This window comes from Pagrus pagrus (assembly GCF_965226575.1).
Source record: "Pagrus pagrus genome assembly, chromosome: 7".
Classification (NCBI taxonomy): Eukaryota; Metazoa; Chordata; class Actinopteri; order Spariformes; family Sparidae; genus Pagrus; species Pagrus pagrus.
In genome coordinates, this window is record NC_140191.1 from 14,929,552 (window position 1) to 14,948,010 (window position 18,459).

The 18,459-nt window shown below is 42.4% G+C and overlaps 1 protein-coding gene across 2 annotated transcripts in view; it reads right to left on the bottom strand.

The window, feature by feature from the left end:
* Nucleotides 1-18,459, bottom strand: part of adam22 (ADAM metallopeptidase domain 22) — a 67,867-nt gene that overhangs the window by 48,457 nt on the left and 951 nt on the right. For both annotated transcript variants that reach the window (XM_084358157.1, XM_084358158.1), the window contains exon 3: nucleotides 13,972-14,048. In XM_084358157.1, the coding sequence (XP_084214283.1) occupies nucleotides 13,972-14,048 (77 nt within the window). The remainder of the gene's footprint in view (nucleotides 1-13,971; nucleotides 14,049-18,459) is intronic.

Below are 18,459 nucleotides of genomic sequence, written 5' to 3' on the forward strand. Positions count from 1 at the left end.
AAGGCCGGAAAACGACAAAGTGAGGAAGTGAAAAGCCAAACATGACACATAACTTCAAAATGAAACAGGAAATAACTGAACCAAAAACTCAAACCATTGATTTTTGTTGAATTTTGATAATGCTGCTTTAGGATTTATATCCAATGTATGAGTCAATGTCATGATGGAGCAGCTTTAGGTATTAATAGATACATTTTTTACATCTTCCACTTCAAAAACTGAGATATTTGACAAAAGGACAGACTGCTGAAAGCAAAAAAAAATCAGTTACAGTAATGAGTCATAACAAGACAGATGGCAGAAAACTGTCTTGCTTCTGAAGACAGACACATCATGTGTTTTTAAATATTAACTGAGCTTTCTTTCAGCAAGTAAAAGGTTTCCAAAGATGATATAGGCCTACCATATATTATTTGAATGAAACCCCTGACATCAGCTTGTGCACACACACATGCACTGGGGACGGAAGCTGCTTTCTAAGTTGACTAATGGGCGTTTTGCTACAGCAATGAAAATATGCAGGGAAAGAGGGGAGAGAGCGAGAGAGTGAGGTAAAATGGAAAGAGGGCGAGAATGGCCATCAAGGGGGGAGTAATGAGACAGAGGGCAGGAAAGCAGCAGTGAAAGTTAAAGAGACGGAGAAGCGAAGTGTGAATACAGAGCTCAGGGGCCTCGTTTCAGAAACATTTCCCAACTGCTTGTCCTTTCTTGAGTTTCAAAGATAGGGAAAATCTTATCTTCCTGTTATAGAAGACCTCATATCTCATCTTAAGAAATCCTAACTAGATCTGCAAACTTGGTTCTTCAATCGGCACTCGCTCTGTCATGCCTGTATCTGTGTTTAGATGTCCCCTATACTGCCTGTATCCATGACAACAGCCGACTCACACAGGAAATGAGACATATAAGCCCATTAATGAATGGTCCGAGAAAGCTAACAGGCTAACAACAGTTTTAGCTTCTCGAACAGGCTCACATCGGCGTTGGTCTTTCCAACAGGCAACTTCAGGCTCCAATCAGGTGTCAACTTCTCCAAAACGCTAACATCAGTAACTTCTCTAACAGTGTGAGCTTGCCCAGCAGGCTAACATCAAAGTTAGCGTCTCCTAACAGAAAACATCACTAGATTCTCCAACAGGCTAACATCAGTAGCTTCTCCAACACATAATTACTATTAGCTTCTCCTAAAGTTATGGTTTCAGTAGCCTTTCAATCATAATATGTTGGTGTTTATACAGTTTCATACAGACCAAACAAGAGTGGTTGCCATTTTGGCAGTTATTCTGAATGTAAGACAGTCTTTGCCATCCTAACTTAAAGAGGTTATATTATGCTTTTTGGGTTTTTGCCTTTCCTTCATTGTGTTATGAAGCATTTGTGTGCATGTAAAAGGCCTGCAAAGTGAAAAAGCCCAAAGTCCACGCCAAAGGGCATTACTCTCTCTCACAGAAAACACTGCTCCTGCACTGACTGAAACATCTGGTTTGGAGTTGAGCCTTTACTTCTGTAACTTATGTTCATCACTATGTAACAGGCGTTATATAAATACATATTTATATATATTCGTTATGAAATATATACACTCCAGTCAGTCAGCAGACATAAAGTTGCTATAGCTGCTGTGGCGTTATTTTAGATCACACTACCTTGCTCGGCATGACCTTCCCTACTCTGCCTCTGATTGGCTACATCCTGCCTGTTAAGTAATGTGCAACTTTCCTCAAAAACAGAGGCAAGTTGTCTCACTCTGTAGCTAAAGTATGAACCTGAAAATTAACATAATATTTCCTCTTTAAGATTCCTAACTTGAGAGAATCGTCAGTTAGGATGGTCCTGTAGTAGCTAAATTCCTCTCCAAAGATTAAATTGGATTTTTCCCAAATGCAGTCAGGAAACATGTTTCTGTAACACCAGAAAAGCTTTAAATGTTCTCCTTAACAGGATTGCAGACTGAGAGAGTTTCTGTAATGAGGCTCCAGGGCTCTAACAGACATCCCATCATGCACTGCGATTAAGCTCTCTCCTGAAAAAAATCCACATTATAAAACAGGCAACCCCCCATCGTCACACTTCACACCTTCCAACCTCAGGTCACACATCACATCACATCACCTCAGACTTACTACAGCATTGTGCAAATTAAACCCTCCATGACTCCTGAGACACAAGTGACATTTTATCAACATTTTGCATCAAAAAGGATCGACGTGAAAAATATTCATACGCTCCCGTGATGAAGACGTTCTGTGTGTGCATGAGTCCCTTGGTCATAGGCGTGCGCTGTTGGCCTTTGTTCTGCTGGGATGTGTGTTTAAGATTCAGAGCTTGTGATCTTTATCCGGCTCCACGCTGAGCACAGACGGGGGGGAACAAGCGAGGAGCATACTGAGGCAGCAAGGCAGACACACAGGCCTCTAATGGAGGACGCTGATAACAGATTTCAGCTTTAATTGTTGGGGGGATTTAAATAATTTATTTGACAGACAAAAGACACAAACTCAGCCTCGACCCCATCCCCCACACTGACACACACACGAATGTAGAGACCTCCCCACCGACCCGATATAGTTCCCCTTCTTCCTGTTAACATGCATACACACTTATGTATAAATGTATAACTGAGAGCGACCTCTTTGTAGCTTCACTCGATATGGAAACAAACACAAAAAATATAAACAGAGAGCTCCTCTCATGCGCTGTTTGCATGTGATCTCTCTCTCTCTCTCTCTCTCTGTGGAGATAAACGCTGCAAACTCTCGACATAAATGATGATCAGAGGGAAGCTGAGGGCTTCATTAATGAGAATAAACAGGAAAAAAGGGATGAGGGAAAACAGAAATAGAAGCATAAATGTAGGCCTAATAAATTATCATTATCATCACAACATTCAAGAGCTTAAAAGAGGATTCATAGTATCTCATTTCAGATATGTACTTCAGACATCTGGAGCCTAAAGGTGTTCAGAACAGATTTGTGGCTGAAACAGAGGGTAACAGCAGCCACATCTCTCGCTCATTTTGTGTAGTATTCAGTGTCCACTACCCTCATTCTCCCAGCTCATTGCCTTTTTAAACAGTCTGCCTCATCCTCCGCTACACTGGAAAAGAGTCTTCTTGGCTCCGTCGCCGCGGCAACATCTGTTTGAGAGCTTGCATCCAGCTGTCAATCAACCCCGGAGGAGATTTCAGAGGTGGATCCACAGGCGCTCACGCTTTCAGCTTACAACGTTTCATACAGCCATTTCCATATAATCACATCCCTCTCTCGCTTTCTCCACACTTTTAATGTCAGGCAGCCCCCCCCCCCCAACACACACACACACAACCTAAGAGCACTGCTCGAGCTGGGAAAATGCTGCTGTGAAAAGACTTATTCAACTTTATTAAGAGGGTCTTTCTGAGGAGGTAAAAACTGACTGAAGCGGTGAGAAGCTGCGAGTGCACTGAGTCCACCTGGCTGTCAATCACATCAAACTCCATCCTTCCTTCAAAGCATTTTGTTGTGAGTTGCTCTGGACGAAGACATCTGCTATGGCAACCCAGTTCGATCTCCTGAGGTGAATCATGCACACATACACACACACACACACACAAAAACAAAGTTTCCGTGAGGTCTAAAATTCCTCTCACGATCTGTGTCGCCTGGCACCGCCGTGGCACTGGGATGAAAAACAGCCCAAAAAGGACAGATTGGCAGGACTAATGTGGGTGTGTGTGTGTGTGTGTGTGTGTGTGTGTGTGTGTGTGTGTGTGTGTGTGTGTGTGTGTGTGTGTGTGTGCACGCGCGTGTGTGAGCACAGATTGGCACAAGTGTTGGGGGTAGCAGGCTTTTCATTGCTTTCACACAGGCAAATCTAGCCGCTTTCAAAGACTCCTAAATACAGCCAACATGCCAAAACACAGTAAAATAAGCACACGAGAACATCCATGTGCATCTGCACTCAAGCACCGCAGTCGTCAAATGGACTTCTTCCTCCTCCATATATGGATTTTTGCCATTTAACCCTGTAATAAAAAGGGCACCACCACACAAAGGACTGAACATGTGCTGTGTCAGGTGTCCATAATGAGGATGGGGGAGTGCTGAGGAAAGAGAGCGGAGGAGAAAGGAAAGGAAACATGGGTGGTGGGAGGGGGGGGGGGGGGGGGGGGGGGTGCAGCTAGATGGAAAGGTGGATAAGAAAAATAATAAAGATCTGAGAAGGAGTGAAGGGGTGATGAGGGAGGGAGGGGGGTCGAGGTGGAGGTTTCTCTTTGGGAAAAGCTGCAGCTGCTTTCACCTGCAGCACCACCCCCTTCTCGAGGCTCAACCACCCTCCCACTGAGGCCTCATTAAAGGTCTCCAGGCTATAATTCATTCACTCTCCAATCACTTATCAGACATGCAATTCCACCAGCACGCTCACTGGGATCCCTCCTCTTATTGTACAGGGAATACTGACAAACAAACAAGATACGCTCATGCTAACAAAACAACAACAAAAAAGGACGAATCAAACAGAACACTTATATTCCTGCTCTCTGCAGTATTGGGTCCATTATGCAGTCGGGTCTATAGCACGCAACTTACACTCGACATAGAGTTGACTCCTGAATTATGCAGTGGCTGAGGATGTTGTGGGCACAGAGCAGAACATGCAGATCTGTATCTGTGACAACATGTGGATTATTAGTGAACTCCACGCCATCTAAACAGGGTCAACAGAGACAGAGAGACAGACTTTTGGAGCCTCGTACAGTCATCACGACTTGTTTACTTTCAATGTTCATCTGATGGGATTATTCTCTGTCATGCGTCATCGTGTGTGTATGAATTTGCTCTCCATCTATCCTCCAACTGACTCCATCAGATTTTGCGCAGTGGTAAATTTTGTTAAATAGTTAATCTCCTGACAGTGAAGCATACTTTCGATTGATTTTTTATTCAGCATGACAGAGGAAGAGGAGTAATCTATGAGAGACAATAGCCTTTAGAGAGGCATTAGTATCTTTTCCTGCTGAGAGAACAACAGTCTTCCCTTCTGTCCCGGTCTTCAGAAGAGCAGGCTCCTGGATCTCTTTGTCTCCACTAATCCTGCATACTGAGTCGAGACGGCTCGACAGAGGAGAGGGGGGAACACAGGGATGGTATGATAGAGCATAAAAGGGAAGGCCGGTAATTCAATGCTTGACATCCTGTAGAGTCTACCAACACAGGCCCTGCTCTTAAACGATGGGTTCACATTGTGAGCTACACTGGTGCCATTAGAGCTGGATGAAGCCACTGATTTCCCAAATCGATTTTGATTCTGATTCACAAGGTTTCAATTTATGACTGATTAAATATCAACTTGGTTCGGGTTATTTCAGCTACATACCATTTTTTACTTATAGGGTTAGGGTTAGGGAAATAAGAAAAAATAGAAACTTTCCTATTTTGAACAGTCATTATGGCCATTCGAGAAACTTAACAAGGTACATTCAAGTGCAAAAAAATGCACCATAAAGTCTATGTCCCTCCTCCATCACTTGCTGTACACTGAAATTGCACGAGTGGTTATTAGGCATAATGAACAGGAAGGATTAAGCAGCAACAAGAAAACAGCTTACATGGGCTTTTGAGTTTTGTGTCAGGAAGTGTGAACCTGTCCTCTAATCTTATCGTCAGCGTGTTTATCTGTTCTCAAAAGTGCCTCAAGAAGTCCTGCAGGGCCTCTGAAGTGTAACACACCTTCAAATAACATCCATGCAGCTATTTGTTCTTCTAAATTAACCCTGCTCACCTCCATAAAATTACTCTGTGTCCACCTTCCTGACACGCTCCACAAAGTCTGCAAAACACACATATATACACACAAACATCCCTTCTACACCAGAACATACTGTACTGTACATACACAGCCCTGGATGTGACGCTGAGCCACTTAACAAACACAGTCTTTAATTTAATGTTTGTGAGGACTGCATTTGCTCAGACAGACTCACAAACATAACTCCCTATGTGGTAGCTAAAGTGTGTACATGTGTGTGTGTGTGATCAGACGACACACAGATGAGAGGAAGAAACCCTGCCCGAGGCAAGAGAAGAAGAAGAAAGTAGGAGATGAAGATGGAGTGAGGAAAGAAGAAGCGGGGACTGTTTTCTTTTTAGGGTACTCCTTTCAAGTACCTACCTCCCTCGAGCATGCATACTAACACACACACACACACACAACCACACACTAACACGCACGCAACTTTATCGCTCCCTATCTCCTTCTCTGACTCAACCCACCCACCAAGACTCAAGGGTGCCTGAAGGACATCCACACATCCCTCTCTCTCTGTCCTCTTCTTCCTCTCCATCCTTAACTATTTCTTTCTCTCCCTCCTTCCCTCTCTCTCTCTCACACACACACACTCCCCTCTCTGTGTTTTTCTCATTAAGTCCGCAGTAAATCAGATCACGCCTCTCTGCAATAAATTACAGACCTGGGAACAGAGGAGCAGAGACAGAGATGGAGGTGGAAAAGGAGGAGAAGAGCGGAGTTGGGCTGTAGCGATGTCAGGGTGCAGAGAGGGAGACTGGGCTGGGTGATAAATTGTCTTGAAATGGGACATGAGAGGGAGTTAAATCATATATATGTGGAGATGTAAGGCTGCATGCACATGTTCGTACAAGCGGCGCACGCATCAATTTTACACATGCACGCGCAAACACATGCACAACACTGGGACACGCACCGATAACACCACAGCATCAGCACCTTTCACGGTCCAAGGCAGCCAAACGCCTACGCACAGGGCCAAAAGTCCTCAAATGGCCAAAGTCAAAAAGTCCACTCAAAGTCGGACAAAGTTGTGAAGTCAACATGAGCATGACATCAGCTGAACGGCATTTTGATGCACTTATTTGTCCTACAAGCGAACAAGTGATTATTGTTGGGTAAAAAATGCTTTCAGAACTACAAGTCCTCCCACTATTCAGCTGAAAAACAAGTAGGAGGAGATATTTTGGTTGTCCAGGCTTCCGAGAAAAGAAAAATCCCTTTGGTTTTAAACAAAGACGCTGTTAGATGGCTGGTATTTAGAGAATTTCCAAAGCCTGGAGGGGCAAAAAAAACTTTCCCAGTTGAATCATCAATTGAAACAATGAGAAAAATGTTGGAAAATATCTGGTTCTTTGTCAATAGAGATGTTTGTATTTACATAAACAATAGTAGCAACATCAAGCTAATGTGCTGCTGCAACACACAGTGAACTCATTGAGCAAGTTGTAAGCAGAGCACTTGATTAGAGAGAGGAGCATCGTCTCTATTTACTCCAGTGGACAATATTTTTAAAGCAATGGCGGATCGTATAGCCTCTCAGTAGCTCCCGGAGGTTAGTTTTAAAATACTAGCAGCCCAGTAATGTAAATCAATCAATCAATAAATCATGTATTAACGACGAACTGCCGAACATTGTACTTCTGTCTCTCTGTGAATCACATGACGATCAGCTCACTACTCAAGAGCTCTGGTTGTACGCTAGTTTGTGTTGTACATACCATCTGTTTTAATATATCTGTGGTGGAAGAACACTACCTGCAAACCTAAATGCCACAATCTATGATTTAAAACATAATTTGCTTAGAAAATGTTGTAAGAGGAACAAAATGTTAGGTATGTAAGGTATCCTTTTAAAGATTAACCAAAACTTAACATTGCCAACAAGACTGAGTGTAATTTAAGTAACGGAGTTAAATAATTTGCCTTTCTTGGCCCAAATCCTCTTAATTTTCCTCCTCTTACGTATTGATCCTCCCCCTTCTCCATCTAAGCCTTGTTTCTGTCGATCCAGTCTTGTTATCTCTAATTAAGACAACACTTAACGTGCCTCTCCTGCACCTGGGGCCCAACTAGACGGCACACACAAAGACTCTGCATTGACGTCTGCCATGGTAGGAACGACCCTCTTCCTTCACACACACACACACACACACATACACACACACACATACATTCCTGCCCATGCACATACGCACACATTCATCAAACCACTGGACCGTGGGCTGTTTGGTTAGCTCCTTGCCTAACATGAGCAGTTGAAGGAACCCCAAATTTATCTCCTCCAGCCCCCTCCCCACTTACACCGTCATCCCTGGTGCACACACACCCTCCTCCCTTCACACAGATGAATAATGCATTTAGCATCGCCTGTAATTGACCCTGTGCATTTGCATAAAGCATTTGTGTGCATGCAGGGAAAGCTGACACAACCCAGTAGTAGAAATAACAATACACTGAGTGTGTGTCAGTGTCAACATCACACATGAGGTCAGGGAGAAGCCCTCTTACTTTCTGCTGCTGCAGCGGATTATTTCATAACACTGAAGAGGTTATGAAACTCTCGAGTCCTACTTGGGCCTGCCCACCCCTTCCTCTCTCTGTCTGCACTCACATATTGTCGTCCTGTACATAACATACATACGGTACGAACACACAATGACACTGCTCACTGTGTCCCACTTGCACAGAGGCAGAGCCACTTCAGCACAGTAATGCTACTGTCCTCTTGGCTTGTTATCGTTTGCTGTCAGCAACTGTGCAGTTTGTTGATTATATATTTTAAGATATGTGTTAAGCTTTTCTAATGAATGTAATTAAAAAATGGTGAATATTAGCTGATAGGTACTAGCCTGTATTCAACAATCATTGGCCAATTCCAATACAACAGCTGAGTTGCATTACATTGTGCAGTTGACCTTATGAGGTGGTCAGCTAGTGTAATGATGAAATATTAATAATTTGATCAATTTTCTGTGTATTGTCATAATACAATCATATCATGTTGCTCATCATTGATTCCGTGTAAATTGTACTTTATAGAGCCTAAACAATATATTGGTTGGCCAGCAGATATCGGCCTATCAAAGATACATTGGTATCATCAGCATATTATCTGATATGCGCTGTAATGAAAACTTTCTATATATTATATCATAATATACAAAACAATGCCGAGGTCATTTTTATTGATTTAATTGCCAGTGAAGTTTGCTGTTTTTCTTCTGTTTGACTGTAAAATACTCTACCTCCATTTCTTTCTTTCATCACAGGTGTCTGATAACCATATTTGAGGGATTGTTAAAAAAAAAAATGTGTGTATATCAGCCAATATATATCGATATTATTTAATGGAGCTGTTTTTTATATATTTGCCATATTGTGATGTAGGGTTGCAAATAATAATAAAACATTTTCAATTAATTGATTATTCATTTGGTCACAAAATATAAATTAAATAGTGAAAAATGTCCCAGACTGATGTGTTCAATTTATTTGCATCTTTATTAACAATCATTAATACGATGTGCCTAGTAAGGTGTAACCAGTGTGAACATTTTTTTATGGAGTCCAGTTTTATTATTTTTTATGGGACTCATATATTGTCTTATATATCAACATGAAGATATTGATTGCGTTACCCCAACCTACACTTAGTGGTATGACTCAACACACTTCTATACAGCACACATTATATACTGTAGCATCTTTTCTATACCATGTGTTTGTATGTGCACGAGTTGGTGGTATGTCTACTTTTTCACCGCACGATGGACGAGCCGGAAACCATTACAAAACACACACACATGCGTGTACACACTCCTCTTCAATCTTAAAGCAACATCTATTATTCAGCGAGAGCAGGTGGGAGGGGCGGGGTAAAGGGGTAGTAGGGGCATGGCTGAATGGAGAGTGGGTGTGGAGGGAGGGGGCAATCAAGGGTGGAGACGTGTGTGTGTGTGTGTGTGTGTGTGTGTGTGTGTGTGTGTGTGTGTGTGTGTGTGTGTGTGTTGGGGCTGAGGATGATTAAAAAGGGAGGCAACCCCCTATCCTCTCCACATTTTCAGCCCACTCCAGTCCCATGAATGGTAAATTGCAGCCGGCCGGTGAGATGGAGGAGTAAGAGGAAGACAAAGACAGCAAGGGGGAATAAAGACCCCGTGACCCCCCAACCCCCTCCTGACTTCCTCTCTATAGACTGTCATACTTCAGATGGGCGGCTCGTGTCAATACAGCATGTTGTTAATGAAAGAGCTAACGATTACAGCACACACATTAATGCTATTAACGGATTATTCGCACCACACAGGACTCGTTTTGACCAGTTTCTTATCTAAACAAAATGTCACAGCACATGATAGGACAGCAACCTCTAAACCCTCATGCTGGGATATCCGGAAGAGGATAATCAGGTAAACTGTATAGATGGATGGATGGATGGATGGATGATCTGATAAAACAAACACGTAATATCTGAATCATCAAGGACGGAGCCTCCAGCTCTGAAAAGTGAAGCTGAAGTGCTTTAAACCTCCTGCTTTATTTCTAATGGCCAGGAGGGGAAGACTCCACTGGTTTCAAAAAGAAGTACAATTGCATGTAAGCTTATGAGAAAATGACCCTACTTCCTATCCTCCCCAGCTTTACCCTCTCAAATATGGTCACTTCTGCTCCAAAAGACTAAGATGGTAAACGGCCATAATACCAAACTTGAGGCTTCAGAGGTCGTGGTCGTCCAACACTCAATGTGAACGTTTGAAAAATAAATTTTTCCTAACTCCTCCTGTAATATATCATCATGCAGACTGGGAGTCTCTGGGAGTCATGTTTACAATCTTAATTTAGCGTGTTGGCATGTTCACATTTGCAAATTAGCACTAAGAACAAAGTATAACTGAGGCTGGTGATAAGATCATTAGTTTTTCAGGTGAAGAGACTGAAAATTTCCCGTCATCGTGGTGCTACATGAAAAGGCAGGTGATCACTAAAGTCAGAAGAATCATCGTCCCGAGATCATGAATGTCTGCGCACAATTTCATGACAATCAATCACCAGCTTTTAAGATATGTAACTCGGTGTGGACAGAAGATCTGTCTGCTGCTACCAGTGCTAACAAATGTGCCGACACATATCAAGTCAAATTTTGAAAGTCTGAAATCTGAAAGTAAAAGCACTCAACTGAAAAATTTGCATATAACAACCAACATGTGTCCAAACCCCACACACCATTTCACAAGACATATGACTTTATAACAAAACGCCTACACTCCTATTATTCACAGTCTGAGGCCGAACAGGCTCAAGGCAAAGACTCTGAGAGGGACCCCCAAACACAGTGATAATTATTATACATACTGTAGCACTAGAGACTGAGCCGACAGCTAACGCTAAATAACACATCTTTCTTGTTTGCTCATGGCAACGATTAAACACCAAAAAATGCACAGCAAGAGAGTCGCCCATTGATCAAAAATGAGAGAACTAGGTTTTGTTACTGGGAGCCAAAAAACAATGTTGGCCCATTCAGCTAAAATACCTCCCACTCCTGCACCCACACACACATCAACTGGATTTATTCTGTCTGGCACGAAAGCTATCTGTAAACAAAATCATTGTGGCTGTCAAGCGGGGGGATCAGTTCACAGAGGAGTGTGGTAGAGGATGGTGATGAGGAGAGAAGAGGGCACCATGAGGAGGACACTGGAGATCTGCCCCTGTAAGGACAGGAAACTGGGACGAAGATGGAAAAAACTATAAGCCATTACGCCAACTTTAACAATACCGATCACCATTTTCATTATCAGCTCATCATTTTGTCATTTAAATGCCGGAAAAAGCCATAAATCAAAGTCCAAAACTCAAAGATATTCAAGTTGCATTTATATAAAACAAACAAAAACACCAAATCCTCACCTTTGAGATGCTGGCACCAAAACATTTGGGGTCTTTTTGCTTGATAAATAAATGACTTGATGAAAGAAATCATTGTTGATCACCTGACAACTCAATTACTCAAGTAATCACTTCATTACTAAACTATTTTGGCTGTAAAATTATGTAAAATCACAATTTCCTCGAGCTCAAGGGATCTAATTGCTTGTTTATCCCAACACACAGTTTTAAACCGAAACAACTGACAAACTAGAACTAGAAAAGGTTTGATATTCTTGTTTGAAAATCAAATTAAAGATTAATTGATTAACAAAATAGTGTTGTTTTTTGTATTGGCTGGCTGACTGACAGCCCGACAAATAATACAAGATTTTAAACAGATGAAAGTCACACAGTACAACGCTGATCAGTCTCTCATTCTTATTCAGAACCACACATGTCAAAGTGTTGCCCGGAGCTGTCTGCTTGGACACTAATTCACTCTCTGAAAAGCTAAAAACAGGACTTCACTTAAGTGTTTCCTCTCAGCCGATGTTCTGACGGACTTCCTGTACCCACATCCAGTTAAGAAATTATGATAAAAGACGCTGTAAGCACACAATGTCACACGGGTAAATAATGACCCTGCATCAAATCAGAGTGCTGATGAAAGTATATGTGCACGTGTGACAACTTGTGCATGTATGTGCGTGCGTGCATTTGTTTAAGTGCAGGCGGGCAATATCATATCCATGACTGGTTTTTGCGTCACGCTGTGACCTGCGAGCTTTACAGGAACATATCCTCTAAACCTGGGAACTCCTGTGATGTAAGGTTTGACTTCCACTGTGATGAGCAGGCAGCATCAGGTCGTGTGAGTGTGCCAAGTTCACAGGGTTTCTGCTTCGGGGCCAAATGAGGCAAACAGAAGGAGGTAAGGTTTAGAAAGGACGTATAGGATAGGATATATGACAGGATGCCAAAAGGGATGTGTTATAAAAAGTGTATGGGGTGGATGAGAGATGGAGTCAGAGGAAGAGAGAAGAGTTGCTCGCTTTCCATCAGCAGCACTGTGATCAATATCAGTGTCTGACGGGGCAGTGCTCCAGCCTTTACCGTAAATCACTTCCTATTATGATGGACCTCTAAATCACACACACACACACACACACACAAACACACACAGATGCATATACATTCTTTCATACAATGGCCCACTTCACTTCAGCACACACCAACATTAGATATTTATGTCCTGAGAGCGTGTTCCCAAAAACAGGCAATAAACAGCACTGAGAGGGCAGGAAAATATTACTTCTGTCCAGCAGTACGACAATGACCAACTTCAGTTAGCATACTGGAGTCAGCACAATAATAATGTGCAATATGTGCTCGGGGATTTACACTGAACAGGAACATAATGTGAATTTCTACTCAAAGATGTTGTTTAGGCCCGAGACTGACAAATGACTCCTACTGGGATCATTTCAACAAGCAGTTGAGTCATTTTGTGAGCATTCGAGTCCAAAATGAATCCACCGTCATGTATGCAAAACATCACAAGATATTGTAATTGTCACAATATAGCTAAGCCAACAGCGAATAACACAACTATGTTACAATAAAGACATCAACTCAAACACATATAGCCTTGTTTGACAGCCAGACACGCTAAAGATTGACAGATATCTATTTTCTAGTTAGCCCAACAAAGAGATAGCCTAAGTGACAAAAAAATGCTAACGCTAGGCCTGGCATTATTAGCTAGTTTTTCAGATAGATAGCCAGATTGACAGATAGATAGATATCCAGACAGTCGGATAGCGATTAGCTTCTCGCCAGATAATCAGATACAGACATTTATCCAGACAGCCAAATAGCTAGCTAACCAGACAGATGTATACTTATTAGCTTGTTAGCCAGACAAACAGATACTTGGATAGCAAGACAGATATATATCCAGAAAGACAGATAGCTTGCTGGTGTTAGACACACAAATATCTATTAGCTATTTGTGTGTCTAATAGATAGCCAGGCAGAAAAGATAGAGAGATAGCCAGACAACATAAAAAGTCAGATATCAGCTAGCTAATCAGACAACAGTCAACGGTTAGCTAGATACCCAGGGAAACAGTTATCCAGAAAGCCAGAGATACATATTAGCTTGTTCGTCAGACAAACACACATATCTGTTAGCTATCTGTGTGTCTAGCAGCGAGCCAGGCAGAAAGAAAGAAAGCTGCACAAACATTCAGATATGAAGACAGATATTAGCTAGCTAGCCAGACAGAAAGGTTTAATAACATAGTACTCACTGATTCAGCTCCACATCCAAGATGAATTTTCTTCCAAAAGCTTCTACTTGAAAGCTGGCTTGGGCCACATGGTTCACCTAAAAAGGCAGAGAAGATGGGTTATTTAGCCTGCTATAACTAACGGCAGCCATTATCATATTCATGGATCAGTTCATTTTTCATATGCAAGGATCAATTCTCATCGACATTGATGGATGGCTGCTTTGTCTTTCCGAGCATCAATCAGCAGTAAGAATAAGACTGTTTTCATTGAGCCATCACGGCCCGTCTTCTGCTGAATTTTAATTTCTTGGAAAGGATCTGACGAGCGACAAATCAGAAATACAGTTTATGTAACACACACACGTTCAGTACAGACATGCATGTGGGCAACATAATGTACTTTTACCTCAATGACTGTTCTTTTCTATGTTTACTAGACTGGTTTTGTAACAGTCGCACACAGACAAGTATTCACTGAAATCCTTAAACCCAAACTGAACCGAGCATTTGCTGGTAGAAATGATACGACTGCGCACAAACACAGAAATTCGCACTCTTTCTTCTCTGACTGGCTGATTGATTTGAGGGGGATGCGGGTCCATGATTCATTTTCCAGCTCTGGGCACATATGGCTTCATTACACACCCTCAGGTCAATGAGAGCTCCCCACAATCATTCCTGTGCAGGTTCAGGAGAGTCCCAGAGCTGAGCTTAAAACACACAGCTCACCCTCCCCCTCAGGCTCGGCCCACGGGCTACCTTCATTACGGACCGGACACTGCATGACAACGAGGGGAGGAGGGGTGGGTGTGTTTTTTTTGTTTCCGTTTGAGGAGGTGCCCCTGAGCTCACCCAAGGATGACCTTTGCCTGTGAGGTCCCCATTGGCCACAGACTCTATTGTTTGGTGGAGTGTGTCCTATGCATATATGAGCGGATAAGTGTGCGTGTGTGTGTGTGTGTGTGTGTGTGTGTGTGTGTGTGTGTGTGTGCGAGTACAAAGGGCAATCCCTTTCCATAGCACACTTTGTGATGAAATCTAATCTGGCAGACTGGATCCATGATGGGAGGAGGTACCAGTAATTGTGTTTAATGAAAGCACATCCCAGCTCGACTGAGCCGGGCCGGTGTTCTGAGGCCACCGCTGACTCTCCTGACATTGATTTCTGCGTTATAGCAAGTCTGACTTTCCACTCACGACCATCCAAGTATGACTGTAAGTGCTATCAATCCACTGCAAACACACACACAGACACACACACACACACACACACACATGCTCAAGACTGATTCCACTCAAAGGCGTTTTTGTTTTTTCCACCAAAACAACACACGAGCACTTTGCTGAACTCCCCACCGCTCATTCATCACTGGAGCTGTTTGTGTCTGAGACTGAAAATAGGCAACGCAACAGAAGTCTATAAATAACCTCTCGCGTGTCACACATCCTCAGAAGTATTTGACGGATTTGTTTTTAGGCTGTTGATCTAAAAACAGCCAATAACTGATCAAACCTCGTGCAAAGTGACATCACGGCAGAGCAGATTCAACTCTCTGGAGAGAAAGAGAGAGTCGGAACATGAAACATCAAATCAGAAGATAACCAGCGCCCGCCTGCTCGTCCTCCTCCTCCTATCCTGTATCTGTTCCTCACATGTAATGTATATTTTATGGCTTCATTACAACTTTGAGGCCGGTAACGATTGCCTGTGTGCGAGTCATTTTGATCACCGTGAGCTGACACGATCCATTTTTCAGACAGAGCAAAATAAAGTCAGTTCGTGAGCTGTAAAACTCAGGAATTACACAGAAATGACTCATGAGGATACGAGGCTTCAGCCATGATGTGATGTACTTTGAGCAAATCTTCCTAAGAATATGTGTTGAAAGTTAAAGTTCCTCCCTTCATCTGCACGGCTTTAAAACCCATTTGGTGATACATGACAAACCCAGTGATGGAGATTAGCATCAGCTTCAAAAAAGGGAATTATTAAAATGATATCTGATGGCAGATGGTTCCTGTTAGCTTGTTTACCCATCGGGCTGCAGCTCTGTCTGAGGTGTGAGGAAGACAAAGGGTTAGCGCCTCCCTGCATGCTACCATCTGTAGCCCTCTCCACTCTCTGAGAGCCCTGGACAGAAACTAGCCTACACGAGGCTAAGCCGCACAAATTAAAAACGCATGACAGGTTCGCACGATGCTAATTGACTCGTCTCTTGAAATGAACCCAGCAGACATGATGCTTCACTGAACTGAGTCAGTGATTATGATTATTATTGTACTGTATCGGACCGAACGGCTCTGGTCGGCTTCCTCGTCAAATAATACTGTCGTCCCCGATGGTTTCAGATAACTGCCAACAGCTTTCTGCATAATTGTGTCACATGATGGATTTGGTGGGTGGTCCAGGCTAACACGCTACAGGACAAAGTTTAGCCGACTTCACCTACAAGTCTACAGTGTTTTGACTGGTTACATACGTGTGCTGACATCCAAACACTGGCAACAGTACAAAATAATATTAAATAACTGTAAACATATTTATATTCTGATTGAAATGTATTAATTATCTTGGGGATCAGCACGAATTTCCACAGTAAATCTAAAGATATTGATATTGATATTTGAGAGCTAAAAGAATGATGTGATGATGAGATGTGTATATATATATATATATATCATATATCAGATGAAGTTTTGTTAACATAAACAAACATTATAGATGAGTTATTGTAGATTATTCAGTGAGTCATATGGAAAGAAAATAACCACCAACTATTCTGATAATCAAGTAATTGTTTCAGTCATTTTTCAATCAACACTTCAAACTTTTCCTGGTTCCAGCCCCTTAAATTTAAGGATTTGCAGATTTTGTCATTTATTATAGTGAATGAACTGTTGGACTGTTGGTTGGACGAAACAAATAATTTCACTTGAACATGATTAACTAATTCATCAACAATGATAATGAATGTTAGTCGCAGCCCTATTAAACGACCGTATGTACCAAAGCTGGACATTTAAGGGTTCACTGTGGAGGTTTTGCCCAATAGTTGTGCTATTTACATGTTATGGTGTGTAAATGATCCACACTCAGTAGATCGCCTCAGCTGGCAGCCACGACACAGCTGCGAGGGCTGCAGTGTGATCCTTTGGGGCAACCCCAACATTCAAAGTTAAATCCACTTACAGTGATTGTTTTTGCTGCTGACACGCTGAGGTTTGCTTTTAAGTGTCTGACAACATTACAGAGACAATTCCTACGTAGATCGCCCTTTTTGTTAAATAATAAGATCCTTTTTTGCAACCAGAAGTACACGTCTCACTCTTGGAGTGAAGTCTCGCTCTGAAGTCTTGCGAGGTGAGAGCTGTTGCCTCACCTAAGATTGTCAAAATCAGCATCAGCGATGACTTTGGAAAGAAACTGCTGGCAGTTCCTGGAGGAAAACTCAAAGCACCGCCCTCCGACTCTCTGACTTACATTTCTATGCCGTCATCTTCCTGCAACAACTCTCCTCTCGTGAGATTTCAACGTAAGAATTCTCCTTAAACAAGTTTCTGGATACAAAAAAGGATCTTATTATTTAATCTCCATATAAACAGCTTCTATAATGTTGTCAGACACACAACCTCAGCCTGTCGGTAACACAATCAAGCACTTTCAGTGGACACAACTTTAACGTAAAGGATTACATTGCAAACATTGCAACCGTGTTGCGACTACCAGCTGAGGCGATCTGAAACATTCGGTAAGCATGAATCATTTACACACCCAGACATGTAAATATAAGGCCCAGGTTTAAAAAAACAAAACAAATATTCCCTTAATTTCTCCGATCCCTCTGGTGGACAAACTCTGTCATGGCAAACACTTTTTTCTAAATCACCTTAAACACAGTGAATTTCTCTACTGCAGCTTCTTGGTTGAGCCAGCTGCTGATGTCGTCCACTCAGATATGTTACATATCAGCTTCTGGTCACTTTCCTTCATGAATAAAAGTGCTGATTGAACTGGGATGTGAGAGATGAGCTGGTGTAGGTGAAGCAGCTGCTGGGACGACAGCATCCCAGCTGGACAGACAAGATGCAAGTTATCACTAAATTATTAATCACCCTGTTGGCCTGCTGACTTCAGCTGATGATTTCCCTAAATGTGCAGCGTGGACAGAGTAAACACCACAAAGCTGAACATGATGCATCGGTTCACATGCAGTGGTCTGCTTTCTTTTTTTTTTTTTGCTTTTGTTTTTTTTGCACATGCAGGCACTGATGACCCACATAGCACCTGCACACTGTCTCATTAATGCGGCCTAAATGTTTCAGGGGTTCTTCTGTTTTGTTTGCAAATGAACTAATGATTCATCTCCCCTCTGAGGACAAGGGCAGAGGAGGAGATGAATCAATGCAAACATAAACACGCAGGAAACAGAAGAGGTGTCTCCTGAACGCATCTCTCCTGCCTGCACACAGTAGACACCCCCCCTCCTCCCTCTCCATCCATCCTGA